The 19,247-nt window shown below is 40.8% G+C and overlaps 1 protein-coding gene across 1 annotated transcript; it reads left to right on the top strand.

Annotated features, from left to right (window-relative positions):
* Positions 1-203: 203 nt before the first annotated feature.
* Positions 204-17,745, top strand: LOC142740903 (lysozyme g-like). The gene is made up of 5 exons (XM_075850326.1): positions 204-334; positions 1,050-1,148; positions 3,748-3,944; positions 6,900-7,038; positions 17,506-17,745. The coding sequence occupies exons 1-5, from the start codon at positions 295-297 to the stop codon at positions 17,637-17,639; spliced, it is 609 nt and encodes a 202-aa protein (XP_075706441.1). The 5' UTR covers positions 204-294; the 3' UTR covers positions 17,640-17,745.
* Positions 17,746-19,247: the final 1,502 nt, after the last annotated feature.

The raw sequence follows: 19,247 nt of genomic DNA, 5'->3' as shown, positions 1-19,247 counted from the left end.
AGCCACATAATCATTTGCATGTATTTTACAAGATTTATGTCATGGACTTTCCGAAATTTCACACTATTTTCCTTATGCAAATTACTTTTCATCCAATGAGTTGCAAATGAAACTGCTCCACCTCTCCAAGCCCTGCTATAAAACACAGAGAAGGGACATAGCAAACAGGTTGTGTATAGAAGACTTGTTGGGACAGTAGCGGCTATGATAGAAGGGAAGCTTCAATAGCATAAACATTACAGTGTTTTATTCATCTCTATTATTATTTTCTCGGAGGATTTTATCAAAAGAAACATGACACTTTACATCATTCTAATCCTTTCTGTCTTTGCCGGTAAGTACAGAAAATGAAGCTTGTTTCTGCAGCGAATGCATGTATTTAAGAATGGGACAGTTGCAGAAATTTCTGCAGCAAACATACCGTATGTGAACATACGTTTACAGTTTCATGCAAATAAATATTAAAATGTTTTGTTTAAAAATTCTGCAACTTTCTAACATACTTTGCGTTTCAATTCCTTCCCTTTTTTTTTTTTAGATCTGGCTGTAAGTGAATGAAAACTTAGTGTTAACACCCAGAGGCTGAAAACCTGTCCTGATTATTTTCAACTAACACAGATGCACTGTACAATATAACAGAGCTCTACCTTTTAATGAGGTCCCCGTGTCAGTTAGATAATCAGGACAAGCATCTGGATAAAAACAAGATGGTTTACATCCAAATACAGCAAGCAGAGATCTTGGAAATGATGAGGACCTGAAGCACAAAATATATTAGAAAGTTGACAGACTTTGCATACTGCATTGATTACGTTTTATTTAATAAAACCCCCATCTCTCATAGAAAACCACAAGAAGAAGCATGAGAGATAACTGATATTTATTGAATAGAAAGGCAGCAGTTCCAGTACATAACGATAGGGGAACTTTATGTACCAATTGAAGTTACTGATTCACATTAGAAAACATGGACTATAACTGTAAAATGAATTAAAGAACAATTGTTTGGCAGCGCAAATTAAAATTTCACTCATTGTGTTAATTCCCAGACATTGCATTTACATCTGGAATCTATGGTGACATTGATAAAGTTCCTACAACAGGTGCCAGTCTAACAACAGCTCAACAGGACAAAATAAAATACTCCGGTAAGTGCTTAAAGAATACATCCACTTTTAGGGCATGCCGAGACGTTGTAGATTCTGTTGCGGCTTTGCCTAAAATGGGCATTAAATTGATGCGGACTAGCCGTTGCGTATTGAGGTGAAAAGGGCTTCCTTCTCTCTATCAGTGCAGGATAGAGAGAAGGGATAGCCCTTTCCATTGTAAAAGTAAGAAGAAATTCATACTTACCCGGCCGTTGTCTTGGTGACGCGTCCCTCTTTCGCCATCCAGCCCGACCTCCCAGGATGATGCGGCAGTCCATGTGACCGCTGCAGCCTGTGATTTGCTGCAGCCGTCACTTGGACTGAAACGTCATCCTGGGAGGCCGGACTGGTGGAAGAAGCAGGGAGTTCTCGGTAAGTATGAACTTCTTTTTTTTTACAGGTTGATGTATATTGTGATCGGAAGTCACTGTCCAGAGTGCTGAAACAGTTACTGCCGATCGTTTAACTCTTTCAGCACCCTGGACAGTGACTATTTACTGACGTCGCCTAGCAACGCTCCCGTAATTACGGGTGCACACACGTAGTCACCCGTAATTACGGGAGCCCCATTGACTTCCTCAGTCTGGCTGTAGACCTAGAAATACATAGGTCCAGCCAGAATGAAGAAATGTCATGGTAGTAAAACCAATACGCTCCGCAGCACACATAACATCTGCGGACTTCATTGCGGAATTTTGACTCATCATTGAAGACAATGGAGAAATTCCACAATGAGTCCGCAACAAGTCCGCTACACGTCCGCAACAACCAGTGTATGCTGCGGACACCAAATTCCGCACCGCAGCCTATGCTCCGCAGCGGAATTGTCCGCAACGTGTAAATGAACCCTACTAAAAAGCTGTGGAAGGCAATGGAGAAAAGTGTACGCTGCAGATTTCCGCTGCAGACTGTCCGCAGCGGAATTCCAGAGCAATTCCGCCACGTCTGGTCATGCCCTTACAGTTGACAAGCTTGTCGTCAGGCGCACCCTGTACAACTTAGCTCCTGTCCTGTGCAGCGGGACAGTTAGGGCTTGTCCACACAAAACGGTATTGCTGACGGAAAATACGCAGCAGAGTGCAGTAGCAGCAAAGTGGCTGTGAATGAGCAAATCTCATCCACACGCAGCGAAAAATCTCAGTCCTGAAATTCACCTGTGGTGCGTATTTTTTTTTTCGCAGCATGTCAATTCCTGCTGCGGAAAGTGCACTAAATGCCTTATTTTTTTCAGAAGAGATGTCTCTGTCTCACAGACACAGCAAAATTCACACCGTTTTCTGTAGTAAAAAGAATGCAGGAAATGGAGCGTTTTTTCCGCAGCGGAATGTTTACGTTTTAACGGAATTGCTGCAGAAATTTTCTGCAGCAATTCCATTGAAAGAAGCAGACATTCCGCTGCAGAGAAAACGCACCATTACCTGTGGTTTTTACTGCAGAAAATGGTGCAGATTTTGCTGCGTTTTTCTCAATGCTGCGAGATGGTGACATCACCTATGAAAAATGCAGCAATTCAGTCCACTTTCCGCAGCATGAATTGACATGCTGTTGTCAGAAAAATACACACCGCAGGTCAATTTCTGCTCGGAATTTTTACGCAGCGTGTGGATGAGATTTGTTAAATCTCATCCACTATGCTGCTACTGTATTCTGCGTATTTTCTGTCTGCAATTCCGGACGGAAAATATGCAGCAATTCCGCTACGTGTGGACAAGCCCTTAGGGTGAATCTATACGTGCCATAAACGCTGCATATTTTTGTTGAGGAAATTGCGCCATGTTAGCCTATAGCAAAAGTAAATCCTTAATTCATACATACCATAATTTTCTGCATTGTGGAAAATCTTTCCGTTGCATACCCTATATTGCGGATTTTTGAATGCAGAATTTTTTCATAGACATTGTTTTTTCCGAAAAATCTAAAATGGTAATTTCACAGTTAAGATTCAGAAACATCAGCATGGCCTAAAGGGTTGCTATTTTTTCATTTATTATTATTTTTTATAATGTATAGGGCAGGTAATTTCAGGAAATATTGCAACATATTTTTTTTAACCAATTCAGCCTCCTTTCATTGTAAAAGTGCTCCAGAACTGCTGCCCCTATTCTCTCCGGTCCTAACCGTTGCTTGGGAGAATCCATGTTTAGTGCCATACACACTGAATACAGCTACTCTGTATGGGGGACACACTTCATTCTGCTCTAAAACCTGATGTACACTATATCTAGTACTATTATTACATGTTGACCTCCTTGTAGCAATACATTTTCATTTTTACCCTTTGGGGTGGGTTATAAATTGATGGCAATAAAAAGCACTTTTTTTTACCAGCAAAAAGACACAGATACTAATTCACATGTAACACGCCCTTAGATTGTGATTATAACAATTGAACATGCATGAATTGTGCTACTATTTATCGGTTTTGTCTTGTGTTTTATATTGCAGTGTATACTGTATATTTGGCTTCCTCTATCTATAATAAGTAACTCATCTACAGCATGTAATTCAATAACATTTGTAACCGATTCCCTCGGGACAATAGTGTAACCTTTTCTATGTCCTTACGTCAAATCTTTTCCGATTCACTGTATTTGTGCAGGTGTGGACGCTTCAAAAAAGTTGGCTGAAAATGACCTTGTTAAAATGAATCAATATAAATCTAAAATCCAGTCAGTGGCTACAAAAAAACAGATGGATGCAGCGCTCATTGCTGGAATAATATCCCGCGAATCACGTGCTGGAAGTGCTCTAAAAAATGGTTGGGGAGACAACAACAATGGTTTTGGCCTGATGCAGGTAATATTCTTATTTTATATTCTTTCAAGTCTTTTTTTCTGCTGCCTGAGGGAAAAAGTGAAATGCCATATAAAATAAATATCTGGTCACAAGACAAGACTAGTAATCTCTATACTTCAGGCCTCATAGTATCAGACATATAAGTGTATGTTCCCACAGGCAGGATACGCTGCAGATTTTCCGCAACAAAAACGCAGGTAAATCGGTAACAGAAATCTGCAGCAAAAGTGCGATTTTGCTGTGCATATTGCTGCAGAAAAGCAATGTCGCCCGGGAAATCATTGGAGATTTTCCACAGCCGTTTTACCTACGGATATATTAGGTTAATTCTTTGGTTGTAGCAGACGTTATGTGTACTTGCGGATTTACAATGCTTTTTCACAGCATTTCCGCTGTACAAACTGCAACAAATCTCAACTTTCATAGTTTAGCACAGAATTTATGCTCCCTATTCAAATCTATGGTCCAAAAACACAGCAACTCCACTAAGAAGATGCACCATAAATTGACATGCTGCGGATTTGAAAGCTGCACCGCAGAACACTTTCCGCACTACTTTTCTGCAGGTTTTTTCGCTGTGTGCGGCTGCGATTTGCAGAAATCCATACACCAAGTAAATTTTCGCACGTCTTTTGTGAAGATTTTTCTGCAGAATGTGGATGAGATTTGTTGAAATCTCATCCACTTTGCTGCTACTGTAAATGCTGCAAATTTCCGCACAGAATTCTGTTGCAGAAATTCCACAGCGTTTCCTGCCTGTGGGAACATACCCTTAGACTGTATTCCCACGGGACGGAAATGCTGCGTATTCGCAGTATTTCTGCAGCAAAATATGCACACTTTATGTGCGAGTTTTGCTGCAGATTTCACACCTTCTACGTTGAAAAGGCTGAAATCTGCAGTGAGCGTACAGAACAGAATAAGCATGTTATGGCAGTACGCCCATTCTTTTCTAGATGTTCACTGTGGATTTCACCCTTTTCAATGTAGAAGGGGTGAAAGTCGCAGCAAAATCTGCATATAAAACGTGAATATGCTGTTGCAGAAACGCTGCGGGAAAAATCTACAGCATTTCCGTACAGTGTGAATCCAGCCTTATGTCTTCTTCACACACACACTTTTTGTGTGGTGTTTTTTTCATTAAAAAAATAACTCATCTAAAAAAAACTTGGGGAAAATGATACATGCGTTTTTTATGGCATTCTTTGCTAATAGTGTTCTTTACTACCTGCGTTTTTTTAGGTGGCATTTCTCACTTTGCTAATCATGTAATTCAAAGAGCTTGTTATGCAAAAATTCTTCTTTGCAACACGTGATATATTCTGAAAAATGTTAGCGAAAACGCCATATAAAACACGTTTATACCTGCGTGCCTAAGGCTTGGTTCCACGTTGCGAAAACGCTGCGGAATTTCCGCAAAGGAATTCTGTGTGGAAATTCCACAGCATTTACAGTAGCAGCAAAGTGAATGAGATTTAGAAAATCTCATGCCCACGCTGTGAAAAAAAAAAAACACAGAGAAGTTGTATAGAAAGTGTTCTGCGGTGCGACTTTCTGCGAGTTCTGTGCGAAGATCCTGCGTGTTTGGCCCTCAGCCTTGAATTGAGCGTAAAAAAACGCTGATAATTCGCAGGTTCACATATACTTTGCTGTAATCAATGTTTAAGGGTATGTTCACACGCTTAGCAAAACACATCTGAAAATAGGGAGCGTTTTTCGCTGCGTTATCTACGACCGCTTTTGGAGTTGCTTTTCAACAGAGTCAATGAAAAACATCTGCAAAAACGGCTGAAGCATTGACATGCACTTCTTTTTCGTGGACGTTATTCAAAACGGCCGTTTTTCAAAACGGCCGCGTAAAAAAACGGCCCGCCAGAACAGAACTCAGTTTTTCCCATTGAAATCAATGGGCAGATGTTTGGAGGCGTTCTGCTTCCGAAAAATGACCGGAAATAAGCTGTGTAAACATACCCTAGCACTAAATCTGCAGGTTAAACCTCTGCAGAAAAACTGCAACGTTTCCGCAGCAATATGAGCAGGAAAAATTCACTATTTGGTGCGGATTTTTGTGAAAGATTTTCCAGCGATTTTTGTGACAGATTTACCAGCGATTTTTGTGACAGATTTACCAGCCGTAGGGCAGAGATGGACAACTACATATCTGCCAAATACTCCCTCAGCAATTAAATTCAGGTAGGCCCCACCCTCAGCAAAGTACTGACCTCAGCTCATGATCGGTGAACACTTGCATTGGTGGACAGTGTGGAGTGCCTGGTGCTGCCTATCCTCCTGGCATTCCAGTCAACACCCTTGTCATATACAATTAAACAGCAATCCCAGACCCTCCCATGTCACTTCGCTGCTTCCCAGTCCCATGTTTTGGCTAGTTGCCCCTTTGTGGCGGCCAGTGCCAACTGCCTCTATCCTCCTCCTCTTCCAGTTGTCTAAGACATGGAGAGGAGGAGGAGCGACACACAGAGCTGAGACGGCCATACTTACTCTAGAGGTGCTCCCCGGCCTGCTCTATCAGGGCTGGACTTTTCTGTAGTAGTCTTTTGACGGTTGGACCAGTGTGATGCCTCCAGGCTTCTTCCTCCTCCTGCTGCCCAAAACGTGAAGAGAAGGACGCAGCACTGGCTAATAGAGGGGGTGGGGTGGCGCACAGCACAGTAGCGCTTCACTTCTCACTTCTTAAATATAATAAAAAGCCCCACATTTTATCAGGGCGGGGACCTGCGCCTCTACTGGCAGAAAGTCTTGCCTCAGTTTGAGAAGCGCTGATTTACACTGTTCAAAGTCAACCTTTGTAGGGAAAATAAAGAGATTTATTTAGAAGTAGAAAGCAGCTTGTTTTAATGAGGTATTCATTTGTACAATCATTTATGGAGTCCTGATCTCAAACCAGCAATGAACGTGCTTCTGGATAACTAGAATATAATAAATTTGTTTTGACAGGTTGACAAAAGGTACCACAAAATCATGGGAACCTGGAATAGCGAAGAACATATTATGCAGGGAGCAGAAATTCTTAAATCAATGTATGATGCAATAAAGAAAAAATTTCCCTCCGCTTCAAAAGAGATGTTGCTAAAAGGTGGGAAATGTACTAAATTTGTAAATTTCACATGGCTGTAATAAGGGGGCATTTTACCATTCATTCTATACCACAACACCTGGACCCCTACTGAACCCAGCTTCGATCACCATAGAACCCTAAAGTTTCTCTGCCATCTTCTCCTATGATCTATTTTCAGTAGAGCCTGTATGAACAAGAGGGGCTTTACTTTTTAGATATCAGCAACCTCTGTGCTATTGCGGATGCAGAACTTACAAATTCATCCATGCGCACATCCCCTCATTACCATTAATTCAGTGCAACTACCTGTCCTCTAATAGATGTTCCACACCACTATGACTTGTCTCAGTTAGTACTATGATACATGTGCTGCTAGTTGAGTCCTCTAGAGTAGGAACTGCTGTCTGCGGTGGTTCTCTGGCTAATAGAAAGGGGTCTCAAGGAAGATCCCATGCGAGGGACATATGGACATGGGTTGATCTAATAGGACATTTTTAATTTTTGCATTTCCTGTGCTGTTCTTTTCAGTGAAGACAGGGACAATGAAGATTGTCTTTATTGTAAAGAACACGACAGGAAATGTGAAGATTAGAAATGTTGTCCTCGTTGGGACCCCTCTATTAGCCAGAGTGGAGAGCCACTGCAAAGAGCAGCTTGTACTCTAGAGGACCCAGCGAGACCATGTATTCGATTGTAGCCCATTCATTTGAATGGGAACTATGTAATACCATATTTCTCCTGCAGCAGCCACCTGTAGCTTTCCCTGCTGATAATAGCTGATCACTTGCTACCAATGAAGTTATATTTTTATGAATATTTATTGCTATCTTTGTAGTTTGTAACCCTTGTTTCAGCATTCGCTTAGCTTGTATGAGAATTCAGTTTTTTACATTCAGTTTTGAATACTGTGGATTTTCCCCGCTGAAGTGCAGGGGAAATTTCATTAAAGGCCCTTTTCTCAGCTTGCTTTTCCTGTAAACTTTTTGGAATTTTCTTTAAAAAGTCTAGAAACATTTATTTTTAATTGATGAGCTGCAAAGACTCCAAAATGTGCCCTATTGGCATACCTTTGTGTAGGATACATTATGAATGCGATTGGTTATGCAAAAAAAAACAAAAATTTTTTTTTATCGTGGAAGTCAAATGATGTGACATGCAAACTTGTTTTCCATACTTTTTTCTAAATTCATCCCGAAAAAGAGGAGTTACCCCTTTATAAATAGAAAAATGGGGGTATACAACAGGTAACAAGTTATCTCTGCTGACAAAACATATAACTGATACATTCTCGTTACTTTGTGTCAGCATAAACAAGTTCAATGTCAGTTTATTCTAATATTATAGTAGAGGAAAATTCGCCTTTATGAGTATGATGTGGATTTTACTTATATCTTACGCCTGGTGCTTATAGAAATGTGTCCACACTTCATTCTGCGGAATTGTGGCTATCCTTCCCATATCTTGCCATATTTATGGCCAGTAGACCATCTTATTATTTCACAAATATTGATAGTTAATTTCGCTCATTCTGAAACAGAGCAAGACTTTGTGTCTTTCCAGTGTCTGGCAATGAGTGCTGTACCATCATTTTGTAGGTAATTTATAATTGATAAAGTGTCTCATCTAGAATAAGCAGTTTAAAGGCCGGTTCACATCAGCGTTGGCTTTCCGTTCACGGGTTCCGTCTGAGGTTTCCGTCGTGGAACCCCTCAACGGAAAGTCAAACGGAAACCTTAGCTAATGGTTGAATTCAGTCGAAAAAGTCGGAACGGTGACAAACGTAAACCATTAGCAAAATCTAAATTTTTGCCACAAAGAAGTCATTAGTAGTAGATTTATTTTTATACATAGAGGTCCTGAATTCATAACTATAACCAATTATAAATATGACCGGAGACATCCGGATATCTAGCTTGTGCATACCTTTTAATTTTTCAATCACTTCGTAACAATATAACGGGTGGGGGGCGTGGGCTATGAGAGGAGATGGGCAGGTAGTGGGGAACTCCAAGAGAGAGGAGGAGGGGCCGTGTACTAGCAGAGACGACATTCCCTGTTTGCTCAGCCAGCACTTCCGTCTATTCAGAGGCACGGCACGTCATCAACTAGGTTTGCAGGCAGTGGGCCGGGCGGATGTTTCATGAGCTCTTCAGAGCTCTGCCTCTGGTCCCACTGCCTGTAAATCTAGTTTACAGTAGCAGCAAAGTGGATGAGATTTATAAAATCTCATGGCCACGATGCGTAAAAAAAAACGCAGCGTAAACGTAAATAACTTGACCTGCGGTGCGGAATTTAATTCCGCAGCATGTCAATTTATGCTGCGTTTTTGTTAATTTTCCGATGCGGGTTTTGCCCATTTAAATCAATGGGGATGCAAAACTCACAACAGAAAGCCAAGCGTTGCGGATTTTGCGGTGTTAACACAGCGTTTCCGCCGCAAAAATCGCACTGCCGGAAGAAAAAACATTAACATACTTACCCAGAATGCCCTGCTTCTTCGTGCAGTCCGGCCTCTCTGGATGACGTTGTGTCCCATGTGACCACTGCAGCCAATCACAGGCTGCAGCGCCACATGGGCTGAAACATCATCCAGAGAGGCCGGTGCGGACGTCAGGAGGGAGGGGGTAAGTTTAAATGGCTTTCCTCTGCTGCGGAATTTCCGCCCGAAAAATCGCACCACAATCTGGTGTGATTTTTCAGACGGAATGTCCTACTGGTTCCAGGTCGACACGCTGCGTGATTTTTACGCAGCGTATCTGTCCCGTGGGAACCCGGCCTTAGGCTATTTTCCCACACACAAAATACGCTGCAGATTTTCTCCAACAGAAAATCTGCGGCAGAATCTCTAGAAAAACTATTGTAAATCTGTCACAGAAATCCGCAACAAATAGTGAGTTACTGCTGCGGAAACGCTGCGTTTTTTTCTGCAGTGGTTTTACCTGCAGACTTAAGGCTCATTCACACAAATATGAATCTCGTCCGTGTGACGGCTGTTAAAACAACGGACGTCACACTGACCCATGCATTTCAATGGGGCAGTTAGCACGACCGTTGTTTCAACGGAGTGTGTAAAGGATACCTCTGATAGAGTAGATTTCCCTGCCCATCTTTTTCTTTGCCTGCTGCAAAAAATATTGATCTTTCTTTGTTCCTTTTATCTAGGGAGAGTAGTGTAATAAGGCTTACATATGTGGTCCATGTCAGCATGATGTGAATTATACTAAGGCTACATTCACACGGGCGTTGCGCATCTCGGATGTGAAAAACTTGCTTTTCACGACCGAGGTGCATCCATGCTCTGCGCTGCGGGACACGATATCACGAATCCCCCATAGACTACAGTCTAAGGAGGGATTCGTGAAGCGTGAGAAAATAGGACATGTCCTATTTTCTCACGGACCCTTCACACGGTCCGTTGAAAGAACGGCCGTGTAAACGGACCCAATGAATTACATAGATCCGTGTGACGGCCATTGTTTCAACGGCCATCACACGGACGTTTAACACGTTCGTGTGAGTAAGGCTTAAGAGTCTTAAATATTTGTTAGTGCCACACAGGTTTTAATACATATCAATAAAAGTTACTTTTTAATCTCTCACTATTCCAGTGAAGTTACTGTGACGATTTGATGCGAGGCAGAGTAAGGGCATGACCACACATGGCGGAATTCCTCCGCAACTGTCCGCATCAATGCCGCACAGAATCTGCGTTGCAGATTCTGCAGCGGATCTGCACAAAATGTGCAGAAAATTGATGCGGACTGGCCGCTGCGGACTGCAGGAAAAGTGCTTCTCTTCTCCCTATTCAGTGCAGGATAGAGAGAAGGGACAGCACTTTCCCTAGTGAAAGTCAAAGAAATTCATACTTACCGCCCGTTGTCTTGGTGACGCGTCCCTCTTTCGGCATCCGGCCCGACCTCCCTGGATGACGCTCCAGTCCATGTGACCGCTGCAGCCTGTGCTTGGCCTGTGATTGGCTGCAGCCGTCACTTACACTGAAACGTCATCCTGGGAGGCCGGACTGGAGACAGACGCAGGGAGTTCTCGGTAAGTATGAACTTATATTTTTTTTTACAGATACATGTATATTGAGATCGGTAGTCACTGTCCCGGGTGCAGAAACAGTTACTGCCGATCGCGTAACTCTTTCAGCACCCTGGACAGTGACTATTTACAGACGTCTCCTAGCAACGCTCCCGTCATTACGGGAGCCCCATTGACTTCCTCAGTCTGGCTGTAGACCTAGAAATACATAGGTCCAGCCAGAATGAAGAAATGTCATGGTAGTAAAAACAATACGCTCCGCAGCACACATAAGATCTGCGGACTTCATTGCGGAATTTTGACTCTCCATTGAAGTCAATGGAGAAATTCCGCCATGAGTCCGCAACCAGTCCGCCACTGCTCCGCAACAGACAGAGCATGCTGCGGACACCAAATTCCGCTCCGCAGCCTATGCTCCGCAGCGGAATTGTACGCATCGTGTAAACGAACACTGCTAAATTAAAGTGAAAGTCAATGGAGAAACGGCTCCGCTGCGGATTAACGCTGCGGAGTGTCCGCAGCGGAATTTAAGTGAAATTCCGCCATGTGTGAACCCGCCCTAATAGTACTTCAAAGTTTTGTAATGTTTTGAGTTTTGCTATTGGAATTTTGCATTTGTGTTCAGGTTATACAACTCTGAGTAATACTGGCAGAAAAAAAAATCTCTATTTGGTTTGTCTTTAATTTTAGGGATGTAAGTTAGAGCTCTTTGTTTTTTGTCCAGTGACACTAATCTTTTGCAACATTTGTCTGAAAGGACCTGGTGTTTGTATTTTCTGAGAAAGCAGAACTTCTCAGAATTGTCATTAAGTAGCTCTTTTGAGATCTATTCTTACTTTATTTAGTTCTGTTTTTACTTTTAGGGCTAGGGAAAAGTTATGTACCTTGTTTTAGCTATGAGTTTTTATATATTTATATTTCTGTTAGTTAACCTCTGATGATTGATTTATAAGCCTCTTAGATTTTTGGATTGCAAATTCTGTCCTTGTCATTGTCCTACAAATAATTTTGGATGTGTTTTACTATGTATAGCGTTACTTTTGAGTAGGACTTCATTTAATTTTCAGTTAAACAGTGGACTTTTCTTTTGTGATAGCACTATTGTAATAAAAAGTGAAGCATGATCAGTGTGAAGTATTGTGTCATACGCATCTGTGGATACCAAACTAATTAGACAGTGTGGGATAAATATAAAATCTATTCTTGAGTATTTTTTGTGTACTGCAGAGAAGGAGGAATAGTTCTTTCTTTTCAGATGTATAAATCTCCAATCATCTGTGAACTGTAATTCTACCAGCAATTTTCTAATACTGAATTTTTCGCTTCCTGAATTGAATTGTTGAATTATTATTGGGCGTGTCCAATGGAGGATGAAGAGGGGCATTGAAATCTCCTTCTTGTATCAGATATCCTTCCAAGAAGCACAGTTGGTTTTCAAATATTTGTTGAAAAATCTTTCATTTGTTTTATGTTTGGGGCATAAACATGGACTAAAGTAGATAGTTTGTTATACAGAATATAAACCGTGATAATACCATATTTTAAAATTAATGGTACTCTTTTGCTAATAACTATAGAAACCCCTTTGTCTCTTTTAATGGGTGGTGATGTGCCAAACAGTGAACGTTTTATTCTCAGTCAGTGGTCTGTATGATTTCTTAATGTGTGTCTCTTGAACGGGAGCAATACCTACTATTTTTCCTCTAGGTATTGAGGTATTTATATCCTTTTTTGTGGAATGTTACTACCTTTGACATTGTACGAGGCAATGTGGAGTTCAGCCATTTCTAATATGTCATGTTCGTTCTAACATAGGTCCATATGTGTCAGTGCCAGTAGTGTAGTGTAATTGTAAAAAAAAGTGACATATAGGCATAAGAAACATGGTTTGCAGCATTGGCAACATTTCAAACAAAGGTTGATAGCTTGGAACTTGAAATTATGCCTTAATGCTGCTAGTTAAAGGAAAGATCAAGATATTTCAAACCTTAACGAATTTATCTAGCATAAAATTACTGTCTCAGTTGGGGGGTATGGGTGGCGGACACCATCAAGAAAGTGGAATTAAAATTGCCCAGGATTTAAACTGCAATAGTGTGTGTGGAGTACTCCTCCAAGTGTAGTTTGCAAAAGGTAAATATGAAAAACAGGTACATTAAACAATCAATCATTCCCTTGATCTCATCAAAGAAGAAGAGAGAGAAAAAGGAGAGAGAAAATGTAAAGGGGCATTTGAAAAGGATACAAGTGTTTTCTGTCCCTTAATGGTGGAAGAAGAGAGGAGAAAGCGTCATAATTGTTAGATAATCTCTTGAGAAGGCTCGGTATAGGTGAAGGTTATTTTTATCCATTCCTTTTTTTTAGACTTTGTCCAGAGTTGAAGTCGGCTCTTCTCATTATATTTGTCTTTTCTGGAGTATTTGTTTGCCCTGGGTAATGGCAGTAGGCCTAGTTGTTCTTCTGTTGATATCCAATCTTGTATCTGGAGATGGTATAGGCCGAATTTATTTATAATGAGAGGGAGATCACACAGTGCGGATATGATGCACAAAGTTACACAGAGTATTCGCCCTGGTGGCCGCAGGGAATTCCAAGCGAAAAAACGCACCAAACTGTGGTGCAGATATTCGCCCGGAATGTCTGCTGCGGAAAACTAGAGCCTTTTGCAGGCCAGCCTCCTGGGATGATGTGTCATCCCAGGAGACTGCTGCAGCCTGATTGGCTGCAGTGGCGGTCACCTAGGATGAAACGTCATCCCAAGATGCTGGCCCTTTGACGTCATCCAGGGCGGGCTCCGGTGATGACGTTTTATCCCATGTGAAAGCTGCCACAGCCTGTGATTTGCTGCATCGGTCACATGGGATGAAACGTCATCCCAGGAGGCCGGCCTGGAGGAAGAAACATGGACTTCTGGATAAGTATAAGATATATTTTTTTTCTGATTTGCGCTTTATGCGGTGGAATTGCTGCGATTTCGCTGCAAAAAATGCAACAACTGCTATTTGTTGCAGGTTTTACCTCCCCATTGGATTCAATGCGGAACACCCGCAGCAAATAAGCAGCATTTAAGCAAATACAATTGACATGCTGAGGAATAAAATTCTGCACTGCATGTCAATTTCTGAGCGTTTTTCCTCTCAATATTTATGCAGCATGTGGATGAGATTTGTTTTTTGTATCTCATCCACAGTGCTGCGACTGTATTATGCTGCCAATTTTCCTTAATGAGTTCCATTGTGGAAAATCTGCAGTATTTATGCAATGTGTGAACTGACTCTTTAAGGTCTCAGTTGGTAAGTGTATTGTCAGATCACAAGGAAACAACCATTTATAAGAGATTATTTTTTGCCCTGAGGACTTTTGTGAGTGGTTGGAGTTGTCTCCTCAGGTCTAGAGTCAGTCTTGATAGATCCTGGTAATTATCAGCTTTTTGAAGAATTTCCTTTTTTACTTTGAAGCTTTGTAAGCAGCAGAGACTATCCCTTTGCTTGTGCGGCACACTGATTTTGGTCTAAACATCATGTGTGCTTTTTCTATAGGTATCTTCTTTCCTTAATAATTAGTTGAAAATTTGACCCAAGATTTACTTGGATTTATTTCATTGAAACTGTCTCTGGGATGCCTCTTATTCTTAGATTATTTTTACAGTTTGTTTTTTTAAGTCATCAATATGTAATTTTTTGAAAATGGATCTTTGTTTGTTAATAAAAACGTCAAAGATTGTTTGAAGTTTTGAATTACTAGTGAGCAGGTTTCTTCAAAGAAGTAGAGCCTGTCGAAGACTGGTTTCATAACATTTCTTAGTTCAGAGATGTCGGTTTTGACTAAACTGATTTGAATTATCAAGTCATCCATAGTCAACCCAAACTATATACCTTAATAAGACACCCTAACAATTGAGATCCTCGTTATGTATTGATATGTACTAATACATTAATACCACTTCTGAGTGTTGTTATACTAGAAACAAGAGCGATATGGGGAAACCATCAAAGCATCAAATGAGTAAAATAGCTTCAATGGCCACAGCTTCAACGGTGCACCTAAACTGCACAACCTGATGGCAAAAACTTCCTCTGGCTGCTGAAGTAAAGTCTATATTAGGCCTTTTTTGTTTTTCTGATGGTGCTGTAGGACAGGGATTGCTTTGGAATCTGAAGCTTGAGCCCGGACCTGTGTATGAGCAAATCTGTAGCAAGTAAAGGGAAAACACATGTAATATTGTTTCTTTCTTTTGCTTTTATATTTATTTTTCAAAAAGATACATCCATTGTGTGAATAGTACAAAATATTTGAAAGTCCATGCTCACTATATAAGTTTTAAATCTTTCCTCAGCGTCCTCTTCATGCCCCTGAATTATGGCATGTCGCAACGTTTCGGGAGTCCTCCCCTTTCTCAAGCATCAAGGACCCCGGAAACATTGCGGCATGCCCTCATCCAAAAGCATGAAGAGGACACTGAGGAAAGACTGTCTGGGTGACCATATGTTTAAAACTTATATAGTGAGCATGGACTGTTAAATATTTTGTACCATTTACACAATGGATGTATATTTTAAAATATAAATATAAAAGCAGGAAAGAAGCAATATTGCATGTGTTATTCCTTTACTTGCTACAGTGTTTGAAGTTAAGCAGCAACGTGGAGCTGCTACTGATACATACTATACACCAGTGATTGAAATAGACGAGCTGCACATGATTGTCCTTGTATTATGAGCATATCTGCTCACTATCACATCAGGCCATGCCCCCCACAAGATATACTATAATTGGGGAAAAAAATATTCCTTGCAAAACAAAATGTGAAAGGGGTAAAAGATCATGGATTTCAGTTATATTGTGGGAATTTTTGGAATGTACTATCCCTCTAACTTATTCAGTTGTATTAGATTTTCCCATTGACTTTAACAATAATGGAGAAAAACAATATCATTCAAAGCAACATGTAAAGATGGCAGTGAGGGTTTATACGGTATGTAGTATATGCAGTACAGCAAATACGGCTTTCCACAGTATGAAGATTTCCTAGAAACCTAATTTATTTAACACATACGGTAGTTTTGGGACCATTTTTACACTGCAATAGTTATACAGCTTTTCGTCCTACTACTACCACGATATGTCAACACACCTCTAAAATCTCATAAATCACCATGTTAATTGTGGTAACATACCACAGAGGCCACAGAAAAGTGCGTACTGTTTGCTTTTAACATGTGGTTTTGTAGCATTTTATACAATGTGTCAATAATGCTCCACCAAAACACACTGTGTGAACGAGACCCAGTTGCCATTTTTGCATTCCTTTTTTCTATTTTGGCAAAACAGATCCTGACTGATCCTAAACAGAGGTAAAGTACAAAGGAAAGGTTTACACTTATTCTGTGCATAAAAAACAAACAAACAAACACCCGTATTACATTGTATCTATGCTAATATTCAACTATTAGGCTGGGTTCACACGACCTATATTCAGACGTAATGGAGGCGTTTTACTCCTCGAATTACGTCTGAAAAAACGGCTCCAATACGTCGGCAAACATCTGCCCATTACTTTCAATCGGCTTTACGATGTACTGTGCCGACGACCTGTCATTTTACGCGTCGCTGTCAAAAGACGGCACGTAAAAATACAGCCTCGTCAAAAGAAGTGCAGGACACTTCTTGGGACGTAATTGGAGCCATTTTTCATTTAGGCTGGGTTCACACGACCTATTTTCAGACGTAAAAGAGGCGTATTATGCCTCGTTTTACGTCTGAAAATAGGGCTACAATACGTCGGCAAACAGCTGCCCATTCATTTGAATGGGTTTGCCGACGTACTGTGCAGACAACCTGTAATTTACGCGTCGTCGTTAGACAGCTGTCAAACGACGACTCGTAAATTGACTGCCTCGGCAAAGAAGTGCAGGACACTTCTTTGCTACGTAATTTGAGCCATTCTTCATTGAAGTCAATGAAGAGCAGCTCAAGATTTACGGGCATCACAGACGCCTCGCATAATGCGAGGAGGAGCTTTTACGTCTGAAACGAGGCAGCTGTTTTCTCCTGAAAACAGTCTGTCTTTTCAGACGTAAAAGCCTCTCATCGTGTGCACATACCCTTACTCTATTGAAAACCGCTCCAAAAACTTCTCCAAAAACGTCTGAAAAGGAGCCTCAAAAGAAGCTCCAAATTTCGTTTTCAGCTTCAAAAACGCCTGAAAATCAGAGGCTGTTTTCTCTGAAATCAGATCCGTATTTTCAGACGTAATTGCAGTTATCGTGTGCACATACCCTTATTCATTTAGCATAACTGTGCTGGTATTTTGAGAAATAGTGACTACATAGCAGAAGGAGCAGTCACCAAGCAATGTAAAGCTATTTATACAAAAAGACTTTGATATAAAATGCACAAAAGTATGAAAAGTTGTCCATATTTTCACCTTGTTTTTTACAGGAGCTATTGCTGCATATAACACTGGTCAGGATAGGGTTAAGAACTTGAATGATGTTGACGCATCTACAACCGGAAAAGACTATGCCAACGATGTTGTTGCTCGTGCACGGTTCTACAGGAGTCGTGGTTACTAAATTATGCCTGTTTGATTTGCTGGCATCTTTTATACACTAATCAATACCATAGATTCTAATGATAAAGTTTAAAAAACCTTTATTACAATATAGTACTCAATTAATATTTTGAATGCAGCATAATATATTCTACAAATAAAATGTATCACTTTTAAAGGCAATAGCAATTATTATTATTATTATTTTTGTTTGTGTTTTTGTGTGTGTTTTTAGTGTTTTAATTGAAACAGTATATATGTGATTTCACCTTGAGTCTGGTTTCAAATGGCTGTAATGTGGCCGCATTTTAGCATCTGTATTATGGGCGCCATACCTGAACCTCCCGCGGTTGTACTGAATCGAAATTAGAGCACCATATGGTGGTTCTGTCCAGTAGAACTGCTGAAATTCTGGGTTTTGCGATCCCGTAATACAGATGCTAGAATGTGGCCACGTTCACAATACAGCAATCTGAAACTGGCCTTAAAGGCATTCTCTAAACAGAACCGGAATTACTTTGACTGCAGACCCGCATTCAATTTTCACATGTGCACATTACCCAAATTTAAGATGTCCATATACTGAATATATGGAAAAAAAATTAGGAAGCCAATAATAATTATAACAAACATAGTGTTAAAGAGGTTTTCCCATTGTGGACATTTATGGCACTGACCCCTCCTGGAAACCCCCCAATCTTGTGTTTTGTGAAAATGAATTAAGAATATCTCTCTCAGAGGAGGACTGTAAAAAGATTTTAAGGAATTATCATGGTTTCTACAGAATTTTGAAACTACAAGCAAACCATTGCAAACTCTTGTCTCGTGGTACAAAACACCCGAGTTCCTTTTCTCACATGGTCTGTCATCATCCCAGCTGTGTTGGTGGTGCTTTAAAGTCAGAGAAGGGATGCCTGCAGGCAAACAGAACCCTATTTCCTGACCACCCAATTGATAATAGAGATTAAGTTCAAGTTTACGGGGCCGTGTACCCCTGAGGACGCTACTAGTTAGCGAAACATGTCGGGGGGGCTTTATTGATTTTTAATCCCTGCCTCAGCCGGATCTATTGCCTGTATATTAATAGAGGCACTGGTTGCCTTTGAACTGACTGTGTGTTTGCTGACACTCGGCATTCACCCTAACTATCAGATACTCTGCTGGGTTCCGTCCAGCTGTTAAATCTGACTTCGGTCTGTGGCAGTGAAATTTTAAAATTTATGTGTATGGTTTGTCCTTTGCTATACGTAGCTCAATAAAATTTGTAAACTTGAACTTAATCTCTATTATCAATTGGGTGGTCAGGAAATAGGGTTCTGTTTGCCTACAGGCATCCCTTCTCTGACTATATATATTGTACCCGCTGACTACCCAGGGTCAAAATTTGTGTTTTTTGTCTTGGTGGTGCTTTAAAGACACAGGTTCGCTATCCCACATTTGGTGGTCTTGTCTAGAGATGAGCTCGGTCCGAGCATCGTGAAAAGTTTGGTTCGTAGCGAATCCGAACTTCACCGGGTTCGGCCGAACACGTTTTGACCGTACCCGGCTACATTTTGGCGCATGCCACATGTTAGATCTAAAATGGAGGATTTCAAAATATCACCTGACATCAGGCTACCCCATAATGCCT

The sequence above is a fragment of the Rhinoderma darwinii genome, chromosome 2 (genome assembly GCF_050947455.1).
Source record: "Rhinoderma darwinii isolate aRhiDar2 chromosome 2, aRhiDar2.hap1, whole genome shotgun sequence".
NCBI classification, from domain to species: domain Eukaryota; kingdom Metazoa; phylum Chordata; class Amphibia; order Anura; family Rhinodermatidae; genus Rhinoderma; species Rhinoderma darwinii.
This window is presented reverse-complemented; position numbering and strand designations above follow the sequence as displayed.

Excerpts from the sequence above, each read along its gene's own strand:
- LOC142740903 (XM_075850326.1), top strand. The coding sequence starts at position 295 with ATGACACTTTACATCATTCTAATCCTTTCTGTCTTTGCCG. Across the intron at positions 1,149-3,747 it reads GGACAAAATAAAATACTCCG|GTGTGGACGCTTCAAAAAAG; the intron begins GTAAGTGCTTAA and ends GTATTTGTGCAG. Across the intron at positions 7,039-17,505 it reads AAAAGAGATGTTGCTAAAAG|GAGCTATTGCTGCATATAAC; the intron begins GTGGGAAATGTA and ends TGTTTTTTACAG.